Raw genomic sequence first — 15262 nt, 5'->3', positions numbered from 1 at the left:
AGGATTTTAGGATAAGTAGTATGCACTGCAAGTTTATATAGCATAACAACAGTGAAGTTGAGGTGATATTAGATGGTATTGAGGATTCTAAATACATAAAATATAGATATTTAGACTCAATATTTCAGGAGAATGGTATGTAACAACAGAAAACTAAAACAGAATGACAGAAATGGAGGTGTGCTATGAGAATGCTATGCGATAGGCAGATACCTACCAAAATGAAAGGCATGAACAGTTGTAAGACAAGCTATGTTGTATGGGAGAGAATGTCGTGACTTTAAGGAATCTTTAGGAGGTGAAATTTGAATCTTTAGGAGGTGAAATTTCAAATGGATGAAATTTGAATTTTTAGGAGGTGGTTGGTGAAAGAGAGAATGGAATGCTAAATTTAAGGAATCTTTTGTTTTCTTAGTTTTTATGGTTTTGTACGTAAATGGTAAATACAGATATAGAACGTAATTAGTACAAACCTAAATAAAATGGTAAATAAATTTTTATCATAGTATAGCTAGGTAAATTTCTCATTTATCAATACTGACAAGAAGCGAAAAGACATTGATCAAACCAATTCCAACTTCTATAGATCTGCACATATTCAACAATTCACATTCAACTGAAGACCTCTTTTCTTTTCGTTTCCCCCACTCTAGTGTACCCAAAAGGACTTACCGACTTTTTTCTTCCAAAAAAAAAAAAAAAAAGTGGTGCTAAGAAATGATCTTAGATGGAGACCTTTATACTAAAATAAGCCAAGTTACCACACAAGGTAAAAGTAAGCCAAAATGAAAAAAAAAAAAGAGACGATGTTGAGCCTTCCTTTTTGTTTGTGCGCCATCCAGTCTCCGCCTCAGCAAGGTAATGCAAAGGAATCAGACGCCCTATAATCATTAGCGCTAAGCTCTCTCCAAGAAGGCCATTTTTGTCTGTTACACCCTTGACAAAAGTCATCATCACCAACAAAGTTCCCCCTCAAATGCTTAAATAAATGGTCAGGGAAAGCTCCCAGTAAACCCAAGTCATAAGTCTTCCAAATTTCATAGTTGAGTTGCAAAGGATTCATGATGCCACTATATTTGCAGAAGCAGCCAACTCTGCCAATTGCTTGCCACCAAGCATGGATACAAGCTCAGATGATATGAAAAGTTTCGGTAAATCTTCAATTTCTTCTTCCTTGAAATTATATATTGGTTGAAGTTTTCTTGCTTCAACCTCGGCAGCATCAGCCTCTGCCATTAAAGCCTCAGCTTCTTCCTGGTGACCCAACTCCAAAGCCGCGGATCTCTCAGCTTTAGTCGCTCTAGCAATTAGAATTAGCCTCTGGAATCTAGTCATAGCCAACTCTTTTTCCTTCAATGAAATCTGCACTTCAGTTTCCTGCAGCCTATCAAAGGTGTGGCATATTTTCTCCTCAAGCTTCTTAAGCTCTAACTTAGTGTTGTCCATTTTGCACTGTATTTCTTCCTTTTCAATGCATAAGGCCTTAGCCTCTGCAGCTAGTCGTGCTGCTTCTTTAAAATTTCTTGTAGTAGCAGCAACCTTCTTCTCTGCCTCCAACTCTGGAATTCTCCGGTCAATGAAAAGAAGCCGCTGCTTACAGGATTCAACTTCCTGCTGGATACTTGACTTAGTTGAAGATAACTCCTGCAAGTGGAAATGCAAAAGAATATGAGAGAGATGGAAATTGAAGAAGTGTTAAAGCATTTTCCAAGCATTGCACATTAAATTAATGAAAACTATGACCTTCATTAGGCTGAAAGCCAGTAGTCATGCTTACAACCTTCAGGTACTAGGTTCCAAAAATAATACTTATAAGTCTAGCTTAGTGTTGCTATCAGTTGCATATAAAATGCGTCCATGAATACATTTGGTGACTTCATGGTCGCCAATTAAGCCCCAAGAAGCTCAAACATTTCAGATGCAATACTTGTTAAATATCCCATCCATGAACATGCAATTCTTCTAAATACTAATGCTGATATTTATTAGGGAAAAGGCATAAGTACCCCCAAACCTATGACCGACGTTCCAACTACCCCCCTAAACTTTTTTTTCCCATTATTATTTGCACCTTATGTACTGACCTGGACCCAAACGTGAAAACACCTCCTTCAAGCGCGTAGGAACTAAAAAGAAAAAGGCGGTAACCTATACGAAATGGCCACGTGTCAGTCTCAAAGCTGATTTTCGAGAGCCCTTCGTCCAAAACACACTTGACTTTATGAACATTTTACCATCCATTTTCAAGAGCTTTAAATCTGATTTTGGGTCTCAAAATTCAACAAAAACTCAGTCAAATTGGCACCAATCAAGCTCAAATTTCAACTACAACTCCACAACATCATCACCAAATCCCAGTAATGAATTTGACCAACAATCAAGAATCTCAAAAAAGCACATTTTTTTGTTCTTCAAGATTCTTCAACAATGGTGGATTCGAAATTCTTTCTCCATTTTCGAATCTCAACAGCAACTAAGGATTTAGAATGAGTTCAGCACTTGAATCTCAACTTCAAAACTTCAACAACTTTCGAATATGCTTAGCACCTTCAATTCTTTTTCAAGTTCATACAAGAACAATAACGATTGTCATTTTTATTTTTTCCATTATATTTTGGAATTAAAAAGAAAACAAAAAGGAAGAAAATGAAATAGATTTAAAACAATTATAAAAAATTGCGAAATTACATGTGTCAGCGTGTGTATTTCACTGTCTACCAAGAGTTTGATTATCTATGTTACGTCAGCACTTAGGGTGGCGTTTATTACACTAAAACAGATCAAAGGGGTAATAGGATCCCCGAAAAGGTAAGATGTGTAGTTAGAACTTCGGTCATCGGTTGAGGGTACTCCCTAATTATTATTTGTAAATCATAAGCTTTGCACACATTGTAATACATCTAAAACAAAGTTTGACCTATGTAGAAACACTCTAGAGATTAAAGAGTTCTAGGACAAGTCAAATTAAGACAGAACATACATGTAGCCAACACAAGAAGAATGAACTTGATGTGAGATTAAATGGGATTTTGATGCCTAAATGCGGACAATTTAGATGTTTAGCCTCAGTTTTCCAAGAGATTTGCATGATAGATGAAGAAGTACAAACACAACAACAACAACAACAGACCCAGTGGAATCCCAAAAGTAGGGTCTGGGGAGGATAATGTGTACGTAGACCTTACTCCTACCTTATGAAGGTAGAGAGGCGGTTTCCGAAGGACCCTCGGCTCAAGAACAGTGAAAAGGAAGCAATAAACAAACAATAGCAGCAACAAGATACTAGGCAACGGAAGCAAATGGCAAAACGTATAATAGCAAAAATCTAGGAACACGAAAATAGAAGAAGATATAACACATAAAGTTAAAATATGATGGCCAAAATGAAAGAGTGCTAGACGGACATATCATGTGATTAGAGGATACTTACCAATGCGAAAAGCAAGGTTTATAAAAAGGTTGTGCGACCAGGAACGCTATATATGAGCGAATATTAGGCCCGTATACGCAAGAAGGGTGTTGCAAAAATGTAAATGTTAAGATGGATGTGTGACTCGGGCAAAAGGTGCAAGGAGTACACGGAGGAAAAACTGTTTTGAGTTAGTTGGCCATGCGGCCACGACATTCAGATGCATTGACCAGTAGATGAGACACCATGATAGTCGAGGATATTAAAATAAGACGAGGTAGCACTAGAATCGCATTGAGGAAAGTTATTTCAAATGACTTTAATTTCTTGAAATCCAAGAGTGAATCATAGGATAGAATGGAAGCAAAGTATCCATTGTTGTCGTAACAAATAAAACTCGTGATTTGTTCCAGAGGACAAATTACTGAGTAGTGGGACAAGTCTAAATGTGGAACGAGTATAAAGGATTCATATAACCAAGTAGTTTGGGATTAAGGAGTAGTAGTTGCTGTTTTTTTATAAGCGCCTCAGAGTACTTTCCTGGCATAGTGTTTAAAACTAGAACCACAATAGATGATGCTTTCATGTAACTTCTCCACTTTGTAGTACCTTACTCTTAAGATTTTAACTACTCTAATACTCTTTTGAAATGAATTCTGCAATTAGAATTCTTATAAAAAGATTTCAAAAAAATACAAAAACCTACACTAATAAGAGGAACTACTTCGTTAAAGACGCTCTTTTGAACCCTGACAGCATTTGACAATATGCAATTTCCATGATTCAAAAAATGAAAAAAGAGAATTCAGTTATTTATATAGTTGCTGACTTCTAAGTGTTTACACAGCTAAAATAGTAAAGTGTTGTGCACTACACGAGATCTTAGCCAAAACACCGAGAAAGCTATAATAGCAATCTGTCGTGCAACAGGATGCTGGTGCCTGCTAATTTGAGTACCGACTCCAGAGCAAGAAGTTGCTATCCAGATAAAAGGTTTCTCCCCAGATTGATAGTGAAGTATCTATTCAAATAAGATTCACCAGCTAATATGTCTCCAAATTACACGAAAAAAGCCAAAATAAAAGGACTCGAGCTTTCATCTAAGAATATTCTCTGCTTTGCTCTCAGAATATCTCAAGTTCCTTCCTTTCTTCCCAAATGAACCACCTACACAAGCTGGGAGTGTTTCTCAGGTCCTCCTCCTAGTTTTACCAATTTATTTACCTCCAAACAGAAGAGGTTTACCTGATTGTTCTGCCTAATGCTCACCTTACTCAAAATATTCAAGAGCAGTTACCAGAGTTGAGACACCATTGGGCAGTGCAAAGGCATATGCCTTTTTTGTAGGTTGACCACTTTAGCATCCCTTTCAAGGTTGTCATATTTGCTGCAGAAGGCATACCCCTTTTCTGTAAGTTGCTTTGAGTCAACAGAGTCTCATAGGTGACGACCTACTGTTTGCTGCTTACCAGGAAATGCAATTCGACCCCCAAAAATACATACAACCCTGTTGTAGAACGCCTGGTTAATCGGGCAGCCAGTCCAATCAGAATCGGAAAACCCAACAAGGCTAAGGGACGCTTTGAAGTGTTCCTTAGGCCAAAATGTAGCATGGTAAAGAGACTGCATAAACTGACAAACCAGATTCACCGCATGAGAAAGCTCAGGCCTGGTGACTGTTAGATATTGTAGAGCTCCTACAATGCTGCGGTACTTGGTGGAATCGGCGGAGGATCCAGTTGCTTCATGAAGCCCATGCTTTTGAGCTAGAGGAATATGTACGGCTCGAGAGCATAACATGTTGCTGCATTGCAAAATCTCTTGAGCATATTTACCTTGACTGAGGTATATACCATCTGGAAAATGATCTGCTACCATGAAGGAATTGAAAACTCTTAAGAAAATAAACTTAGGAGCACACGTGAACTGTATTGCTTCCAGAATCATACATCTGGTATGCTCAACAGTGCAATATATAGACATGCATGTTGCTGCAACAGTGGAGTCATTTTTTTTTTGAGAATGGTAACATATTTGTATTAAATATAAACATGGCTACACCAATTCAGTGTAGCCATCCATAATTACAAAAGGGAGTACGAAGAGAGACACCTAAGTTTCTATAAAGCTCATAAGAGGTCTAAAACATCAAAAATACATTCACTCTCTTCTAAGCACTCCTGTTTACACCAAAAATAAAAGAGCATAAGGCAGCTCATTTTCAACTTTTGCATTGGACTATGTGTATCTTCAAAACATCTAAGATTCCTTTCCTTCCAAATTGTCCACCATATACATGCGGGGACAATCTTCCATCTCTCCTTCTGGCTAGACTGCACTCCATCTCTTTTCCAACTTGTTAGAACTTCCCTGATTCTCCCTGGCATAACCCATCGTATCTAGAGCGGAGTCATTTTAGGACTCCAAAAGCTAGAGTTCTTCTAATCTAAATACAATGCAATATAATCAACTTTATCTCTACTGTTACAACACATATTTGCACACAACTACAACTCTACAGCAGCCCAAATCTATCGTCTCTCTAACAGAGACTGTCTCGTTCATCTATCAATATCAACACATAATTTTCCTGTCATTTCCCACTTTTATACGAGTACTTGCAAAACTAATCCCATAGCCCTCTAATGTGTTTCCATACACATGTTACATGAGCAGAGAAGCTGTACAAGAACTCCTTAAATGATCCTTTTCATTTGCAGAGAAAGCTTCTATTAAGCAGCCTGAGATCCATAAATGAACCTCTGATATACCTTAGAATGTGAATCACTACATTCCAATGACTGCTACAAGGAGATTGGAGAAACTGGCTAAGAACACTGATAGTTAATGTGATGACCCTTTTTAAGGTAATACTGAATGAGATGTCTTTTCGTGAGATCGTAAAGTTTTATTGAGTTTGCCAACAATATTTGATAACGAATGGACTCCGTAGGGCTCCCACTATCCAGGAAGAAACTTAACATTCGGTCCATAGGAGTATCAACAGGTTTGCATTTAAACATGCCAGTTTCTTTCAATACGTTCAAAGCATACTTCCTTCGTGAAATGACAGTTCCATTGCTGTACTGCGCCACCTAATGCCTAGGAAGTATCTTAGTTTACCTATGTCTTTGGTCTGAAAGTAATCGACAAGATGTTGTTTAAATTGAGTAATGCTCTCATGATCAGACAGCAATACTTAAATGTCCAAACCATGCCCTTGGTCATTGCGTGGGACCATACAAAGATCGGCAGGAGACACAATAACCCAGACTCCCTCGGAGCAGGGAGGTTGCTCCATGTATACCTCCTCGACAAGTTCCCCATGAAGAAAGGCATTTTTGACATCCAACTGATAAAGGGACCAATGAAACATGGCTGTCATGGAGATAAGGAGGTAAACTGATGCAATCTTCGTTACTAGAGAGAAAGTATCACCATTATCAAAACCATCAATCAGAGTATACCTCTTTGTTACCAATCTAGTTTTGAGAGGATCAACCTCCCCATCAGCACTCATCTTGACAGTACACATCCAGAAACATCCAATTGCTGTTTTGCCTGGCAGTAAAGGAACTATCTCCCAAGTACCATTATCATGAACAACAGTCATTTCCACAATCATAGCCTGACGCCAACCTAGATGAGTCATCGCCTCTGCCAGTCTTAGTTATTTTGACAGTGGATGAGTTGGTAACAAAGGCATGAAATGAAGGTAACAAATGGTAATAACTCAAGAAAATATAAGCAACATTAGTGTTACGTGTAATTCAAATACCGTTTCGAAGTGCAATAGAGAGATCAATATCATCAGATGAGTGCTTGACCGAAGCACGGGATGTTATTAAAGCAGGCAACCAGTCACTCAGTGGACTTTGTTTAGTTATCATGAACAGAAACCTCTACTGGATTAGCTGGTGGAGGGTTTGGTCAAAGTCGACTGGAGTAGACTTGAAGAGGAGAGGAGCTAGAGTGAGAGGATTTGGAGATGAAAGAATTGGAACAAGAAGAATCTTCGAGAAGGCATTTTGACTTAGTGAATTTGGTGAGAAGCAAGGGATGTCTCGAAAAAGGTTACATCTGCTGAGATAAAGTACTTGTGTAATAGGATCATAGCATTTGTAACCTTTTTGGAGACATGAGTACCCCAAGAAGATACATTTGATGAACTTTGGTTGAAAACCTGCTTAATTTATCAAGCAAACCTTACAATAACATACCTAGTGTTTTCCCAGAAGTGGGGTCGGCGGATATATACGCAGACCTTATCCCTACCTTGTGAAGGTAGAGAGATTGTTTCCGGTAGACCCTTGGCTCAATACCCAGTGCAACTGCATATTCTCAAACTTAATATACGAGATGTTTCTGACCCACTCTCCACATTCCTGCAATATGGGCTTGTGTTCTGAAACAACTTAGGCAAGGTTTCTTGTTTAATGGCTCTAAGAACTTCATTCCACTCGGATGAAATTAAATATTTGTCGATTCTATAGGTTTTGTGCAATGTTATCTCCTCTCTCCCAAAGTGTACAATCCTCCCTGCAAAGTAAATCTAATAGGGTAATATCCTGTATAAAATCAGAAAAAGCTACCATGGAACTTGAGCTTCTTGTACATACTCTCATGTCCTCGGTGAATCTAGCAACATTAAAGTCCACCCAATAACCAAGGGCAATCTCATAATCCTCTTATTGCTCCAATTCCATCCACAATTCACCCCTTTCATTTTTTGTGTGTGCTCAATATACCACCATAAAAAAACCATCTAAATTCTTCTGTCACACTTCCAAATAAACAAGAGATAGAATAATTCCCACGTTGTTGTTCTAAACTTAAAAGCCTTTTATCTCAAATTACTAAAATCCTTCTCAACCCTGCTACCTTCAGCTTTATGTTCAGCCCATGCAGCCCATCTATTACCCCAAACTATCTGGAAAATGAGCCAAATGTTTTGTAAAAGCAATTTAAGCCTAATATCTTGAGAAGTTAGGATTTTAGGATAAGTAGTATGCACTGCAAGTTTATATAGCATAACAACAGTGAAGTTGAGGTGATATTAGATGGTATTGAGGATTCTAAATACATAAAATATAGATATTTAGACTCAATATTTCAGGAGAATGGTATGTAACAACAGAAAACTAAAACAGAATGACAGAAATGGAGGTGTGCTATGAGAATGCTATGCGATAGGCAGATACCTACCAAAATGAAAGGCATGAACAGTTGTAAGACAAGCTATGTTGTATGGGAGAGAATGTCGTGACTTTAAGGCCCATATCAATAAGATTAGTGCCGCAGCAATGCGAATGTTAAATGAATGTCTCTTCAAATGATTACATCAGCAGAAACGCACAAGTAATATACACAGAGGATAAAATGAGAAAATGTCACAGGAGATGGTTTGGTCATGTCCTATGCAAACCTCCAAATGCACCACTCTAAACTATGATGATTAAAGGTGTAATGAGCAATACCTAAAGTCTCATGGAGAAAGTTGTCTTAAACTTGCAATCTTTTAGAATTCATGCAGAATTACCAAATAATAAAATACAATGGAAGTAAAAGATCCACATATACAGTACCGGCTAGTGACGATTAATGCTTAGTCATGTTGGCATGCTTGCACTAGGTCCAGTGTTAACTAGGAGTCCTTTGGTATGTCCACAGACTTGTATGTCACTAGAAAATGTATAGAACTTTGAACTTCCAGAGTTATAGAACCTCAAACTATTGAATAGTGAGTTGAAACTGGTTCAGGTGGAATAGATTGGATAATAAGGATGCATATAACTGATCCCGAGTAGCTCACGATTGAGTAATTGTTGTTCTAAGTAATTTAAGCCAAATAAATTATGAACAACATATTTTCACTTTAAGGTTAGAATGCAGAAACAGTGCAAGTATCTTATTTGACGTAGATATTGCTCTAATAGGAGAATCTCAATACAGTTACTCAAAGCAGATCTAACCTGAAGTGAAGATCTTGCAGCAAAAGTTTCTTGTTTGAGAATTTGCACGTCCTCTGAGATCCTTTCTTCACTTTTGGCAAGATTCACTCTATAGGCCTTGGATTTCGAGATGAACATCGACAGACTCTTTCTAAGACCAGCAACTTCTTCGTACATGTTTGCTTCATCTGCAGAACTCCTGGAAAGATTCTTAATCTTTTCTCCTCTGGATTCTTCTTGAGAAAGGTAGTTATCAATATCCTTCTTTTTTCTCAGTAAAACTTCATTCTCGACCATTAGCTCAGAAAGGCATGACTGCAATTTATCATAATTATTATCTATACTTGCTTGAACCTCTTTAAAGCAAGAGACAACCCCATCAATCCGATTCTCAACTTTTTGAATGAGAGCATCATTTTCTGCTATTTCTGCTTCCTTCTCTTTCACTAAAGCAAGCAGTTTCCTCAGTTCTTCGGCCAATTCTTCCTTTCTCATGCAAAGAACATCTATTTCCCTTTGGTCATCCTCAACTGATTGATCAATGGATTCATTCAAAATGGATTTAGCTTCATGAACTAGTTGGGATTGAATTTCTAATTCGAACTTCCTGACTTCTATGGCTTCAACTGATGAAAGCCACTCAGCATTGTCTTTTGAAGACATTGCTTCTGCATTCATGAGGACCGAATCTGCATTACTTGCAGCTTCCTGAAAAAAAAAATCATCAAGTTAAAAAATTTCAATCTATCTGAATTAAATCAGCTGAAAATACTTTACACACAATAAATGGTTCTAACATCAATACGTGTTTCCAGTATTTAGTAAAACTTACAACACGAGAAATACAATAGTTCAGAAGATCCTTTTCTTTTCTTTTTTCTTTTGAGAACAGCATTTGAAATTATTTTTTTTAGATGGTGACAAACAGTATTTGAAAAAGTTCAAGAGGAATAATTACTTTATACAATGCATTTGTTTACGTGACTTAAGAAATAATGGAAATGCATAATTATATTACGCCAGAGTATCTAGCAAGTCCATATCCATATGAAAAAACAAAATTTGTTTTTGTTGTATCTGCTCTTGCTGGGGTAAGTAGCATTACCTTACCTAGAATAGACAGTTCACAAGTTTTTTCCTATATGATCTTGGATCATCTTACGCAAATTCTCTTTAATTTCTTCCACTTGGCTCCACTTCTGAAGTAATGAACACTTACCCAACTTACTTTGGTGTGCCAGATGTTCCGCCTCATGAGCCATTTAATGGGACTGCCATCTCATCTGAATTGACCACTTCCAATCTTAACAAACATCATTTTGCTCAATGTTATAGCGAAGATGTGTGTAATCAGCCTTAATATATAAACTTTCTTTTTTGGGAAAAAGGTCATATATAGAACTTCACATGAGCTCCTTAGGGTTGAATACGGATTAAGATCTAGATTTTACCAAGTAGAGAGAAGCCTTTACAAGATTGAAATAATAATGACACGTGCCGTATTTATGAAAAAGATTATAACATGTCATAGATGAAGAATTTAGAATTAGATCAAAGGAGTCCCTTGTTTAAAATTAGATAAAACAAACCACTTTTATAAGAAGGGAAACAATTTGCTACCATACAGACAATGGTTTGAGCAGTCTAAACACAGATACATGTAGATTCACCTGAAGATCCAAATTCAAGCAGAGGAAAATAAAGAAAAGAGAAAAATAATCATTCAGATAAGTGCTATGTTATGCAATGCCACCAAATTACTTAAAAATGATGACTAGAACACATTTGCAGAAGCATTTTTAGATGGAGGATAGTAACACAAGGAGAGGAAAACAAAAAAGGTTTATCATCTTTAGCAACCAATAGTCTGCATATCTCACCTCTGAAAATCTTCTTAGCAAATAAACACATTCCTCCTCAGCTTGAATAAGTGAGTCAAGAACCTCCTGCATCTTAGTGTCAACGACATCACAGTGTGTCTCGGCATCTTTGAGCAGGATGACCAACCGATCCTTCTCCTTCTCTGCCAAAGCAAGATTTTCACTGACCCTTTCAGCGGTCTCAAAATCCTCTGCCTCACAAGCTTCATCCAGCTTCTGCTCCAACTCTCTATGGCGGGAAGATGCCCCATTGAAGTCGTCGACAGCTTTTCTTCTCCTACGGATAGATTCTTTCCGCATTGCGGAGACCGACACTACCGCCTCCCGCGCCAACTTCAGCTTGTCTGCAATGCTGGCCCTGATTTGCTCGAATTTCAACTCAACAGGGTCTGCTTTAGCATTTAGATGACTAGCATCCATGTTTTCCGAAATAGGAGTAACCGACGCCAAATTACCATTTCTGTCAGAGTCAGTGCCATTGGAATCCTGCTCTGTGGCTGCAGGAATAGAAGAGGGGATATTGTTTTCTTGCTGCCTCCACTCCTCAGCTTCCTCTTCGAGCTTTTGTTCTTCGTGGGATGCGGATCCTATCTCATTGAGATGGATATTGGGCAAGGGGTGAGATTGTGGTCGGTCGTCAGAAGCATAATCTCTATCTCTGCCATATCCTATCCTTAAACCAGCTTTTTTTCTTCTCCTACTGGAACTCTGCCGATATAGTGCCGGCAGATCAGATGGAGGTTGGGTTTCACCTTCTTCTTCTTCTTCGAGCAGTAGAGATTGAGAGGGAGTCATCAGAGTGAGATCCGAGAAAAGGTTCTCATCAAGGGGTTCATTGGATACAGCAGGAAGCTGCATAGATGTAGACGGGGAAGAAGCTGATGTATCGGCATCGGCCACGGTGGACAATTGCCCGACGTCTGCACTCGGATTGAAGAGAACCATCCCCTCAAACAGCGAAACCATTTCGTCTTTCTCCGAGGAGTCCTCTTTAGTCATCGATTCCATTTCTGCTTCCTCCCGTACGGCCGTCGTTCTACTTCCTTTATCTCCCGCAATTCCTCCGTATTAGATTCAGCTTTGATCTTGAAAGGTAATTATTATCATATAATATAAGATCTAATCGGGAAAAAAGTATAATGTTCCTAATAAAAAAATAAATATAATATGATATTTAAAGGAATCAAAGTTAACCAAAAAAATAGAGAAAATGCATAAAGTTTGTCAGCAAAAATCATTTGTACACCTAAACTTTATGAGTGTCCTAACACTCCACTATTCTTATCTATACTAAATTTAATACTCCATTAAGTAATGACCTGGCATGAAAAGTATAGCTCAAAGAAGCTTTAAATCACTTTCCTATTGGATACTCTAACTAATTAAACTCAATAATAATTTTTTCTCTTTTCTTATTCATTTTCTTTTCTTTTTAGTTTCTTTTTCTCTTTCTTCATTTTAGCACACCAGTGTCACCATCGTCCTCCCCATTTCTTAAAAGTAAGTCATGTTTTATTTTTTGCTTCTCTTTTTTTTCTTGTTGAGTCTCTATTTTCACTAGTGTGTTTCCTTCGCCATATTCCATCAATATAATCCTACTGCAATGAATTAAAAAAAAAAAAGACAAAATATCTCACAACCAAGGGCTTATTTTTGGACTGATTTTAAGGTGTTTTGGAGTTGTAAATTGGTGGTTTTGAAGGCTGATTTCAGCAGATTTTGGGGAAGTTTCGGGGCTGGAATTTGCTGCAATTTTCAGTGATTTTAGAGTGATTTTAAAGGGAAAAAACTGCTGGAATTTGGGGGTGTCTTGGAGCTGATTTTCGCAGCTCTTTTCTGGTTTTCGCAACTGATTTTGCTACGATTTTAGGGTGGATTTTGAGGTATTTTGGGGTGAGTTTTAGATGCTAATTTTAGGGGTTAGTTGTGGGGGTTTGAGCTCTGTTTTGGGCTGTTTTAGGACTGTTTTGCCAACTGATTTTTAGTGGCTAAAAGGAGCGAAAATAGCAATATTTTGGTGGCGAATTTGCATGACTTTGAAGGATGAAGACATGGATACTGTTTTTGGGTTTTCTTTCTGTTTTTGCAGCTTTTCAAGGTGGTTTAGAGCTGGTTCCATGGTGGTGTAGGTGGTGATGAAGATAACATGGAAAAAAAGAGTTAAATAAAAAAATAATTAAATAAGTGGAAAAAAATAAAGCAGCTTTTGACACGTGGCACGCGTGTACTACACATCCCACCACAAGACTGACTAAGTGTTACCAATGGGGTATTAAATTCACCCCAAACAAGAATAGGGGGGACATAGGTCGCCCGTAAAGTTAAGGTGTGTAAATGATTTTTCCGAATAAGTTTGATGGGCAATTTATGTATTATCTCAAAAAAATAATCAAAAGGTAACCAAAAAAATAATTAAAGGTGAGTTTCATAAATATCAAGTTTCTGTTTGGCCAAATTTAAAAAATACTTTTAGTCCTTCCTATTGATTGTTATTGTATTTATAGTCAATAGTTCTTTTTCAAAAAGTACTTTTAAGCTCTATGATTTTATATTCGAACAAATTATTTGTGAATTCTTTGTTAGTATTAGAAATATAGTTTGTATTTGTACAATTTTCTTAAAAAGTATTTTAAGGTCAAATTAAAAGAAGGGCATATACATATCTATTTAACAATTAATATCAATCAAAAATAATCTTAATTTCTTTTTATCAAAGACTATAATTTGATAATATTTACAGAAAAAAAAAGGTAGCGAAGACACTGGAAAAAATTACGATAAAGCTAGGAGAATGAACAACATTTTAACGGATGATATTTTTAAAAAAAAAAAAAAAACTAAAAAAAAGTATAGCTTTTTTATAAACTACTAGTGATAAGTGTATTTTAATACAATTTAAGTTCCACTGTTTCCTATCTTTTGCTAGATCCGCCTGGGTTCATAACATTCTAAATCGAGTTAACTTCAGCCAGGGTACAAGGTTATTTTTAATTTTCCTATTCGTCCATTCCGTCCAACTAATCACACAGCATAAGATACCACGTGAATCCAACAAAATCTTATGAATATAATGTGAGCATAAACTTTAATTCATACTAGGATCTTGAACATGATAATCTTATATATAATCGTCATAAAAAATATACCTGAAGCGGAATCTATTATCGTGAAGCGGAACCGTTAATCGCTAAATTGGTTTCTCGCCCCTTGCCCTAACTTTACGTTACCGCCGCCTTTAGTGATAGAAGAAAGAAATAAAATACGATAACCCTAATGGGTGGGGAGAGGACCAATTTAAAGAGGTTCTTATTTAATCTGGTACGTCCATCAAGTAACCGATCGGACGGATGAGATTTGCTCATTAATTAAATATTAATTATTGGCTTAAACTTATTGGGCCACCAATAAATTTACGTAAGAAAATCTTACATTCTCCCACTTGGCCCATGTAACGATCGGCTGGTCATTTTGAATAATACAATCCTGTTTCCCCCATTTACTGCTAAATTCATGCTTTACAGTTGTTAGGTGACTTGTCGGGGTAATTGGTTAGGGTTCGGTGAGGTTTTTGAAATGAATTGAGACACTTAGTCTCCAAGAAGAAAGCTTAAGTTGAATAATTTGACCGGAAGGTGAAAAATGTGTAAACGACCCCGAAATGGATTTTTGATGATTCTAATAACTCCGTATGGTGATTTCGGGCTTAGGAGTGTGTACGGATATTTATTTCGAGGTCCGTAGCTAAATTATGCTTGAAATGACGAAAATGAGAAATTTAAGTTTGGAAGTTTGACCAGGGAGTTGACTTTTTGATATCGGGGTCGGAATCCAGTCCTGAAAATTTTCCTAGCTCTGTTATGTCATTTATGATTTGTGTGCAAAATTTGACCAATCGGACATGATTTGATAGGTTTCGGCATCGAATATAGAAGTTGGAAGTTCTTAGTTTCATTAAGCTTGAATTGGGGTGTGATTCGCGGTTTTAGCGTTGTTTGATGTGATTTGAAGTTTCGACCAAGTCT

General features: G+C 37.2%; 1 protein-coding gene across 1 annotated transcript; it reads right to left on the bottom strand.

Moving 5' to 3' along the window:
• Positions 1–558: 558 nt before the first annotated feature.
• LOC104243932 (COP1-interactive protein 1) lies at positions 559–12341 on the bottom strand. The gene is made up of 3 exons (XM_009799216.2): positions 11241–12341; positions 9382–10068; positions 559–1644 (listed from the first exon to the last, which is right to left on the bottom strand). The coding sequence occupies exons 1-3, from the start codon at positions 12246–12248 to the stop codon at positions 1060–1062; spliced, it is 2280 nt and encodes a 759-aa protein (XP_009797518.2). The 5' UTR covers positions 12249–12341; the 3' UTR covers positions 559–1059.
• Between the last annotated feature and the right edge of the window lie 2921 nt (positions 12342–15262).

The sequence above is a fragment of the Nicotiana sylvestris genome, chromosome 4, assembly GCF_000393655.2.
Source record: "Nicotiana sylvestris chromosome 4, ASM39365v2, whole genome shotgun sequence".
NCBI lineage: Eukaryota > Viridiplantae > Streptophyta > Magnoliopsida > Solanales > Solanaceae > Nicotiana > Nicotiana sylvestris.
The sequence above is the reverse complement of the archived record's forward strand: the minus strand, read 5'-3'. Positions and strand labels throughout refer to the sequence as shown.

Bases quoted from the DNA above. Each gene is read 5' to 3' on its own strand.
- LOC104243932 (XM_009799216.2), bottom strand. From the start codon at position 12,248: ATGGAATCGATGACTAAAGAGGACTCCTCGGAGAAAGACGAAATGGTT. The intron at 10,069-11,240 runs GTGAGATATGCA...TTTTTTTTTCAG, and splicing joins TGCTAAGAAGATTTTCAGAG to GAAGCTGCAAGTAATGCAGA. The intron at 1,645-9,381 runs GTTAGATCTGCT...TTCCACTTGCAG, and splicing joins CTGCAAGATCTTCACTTCAG to GAGTTATCTTCAACTAAGTC.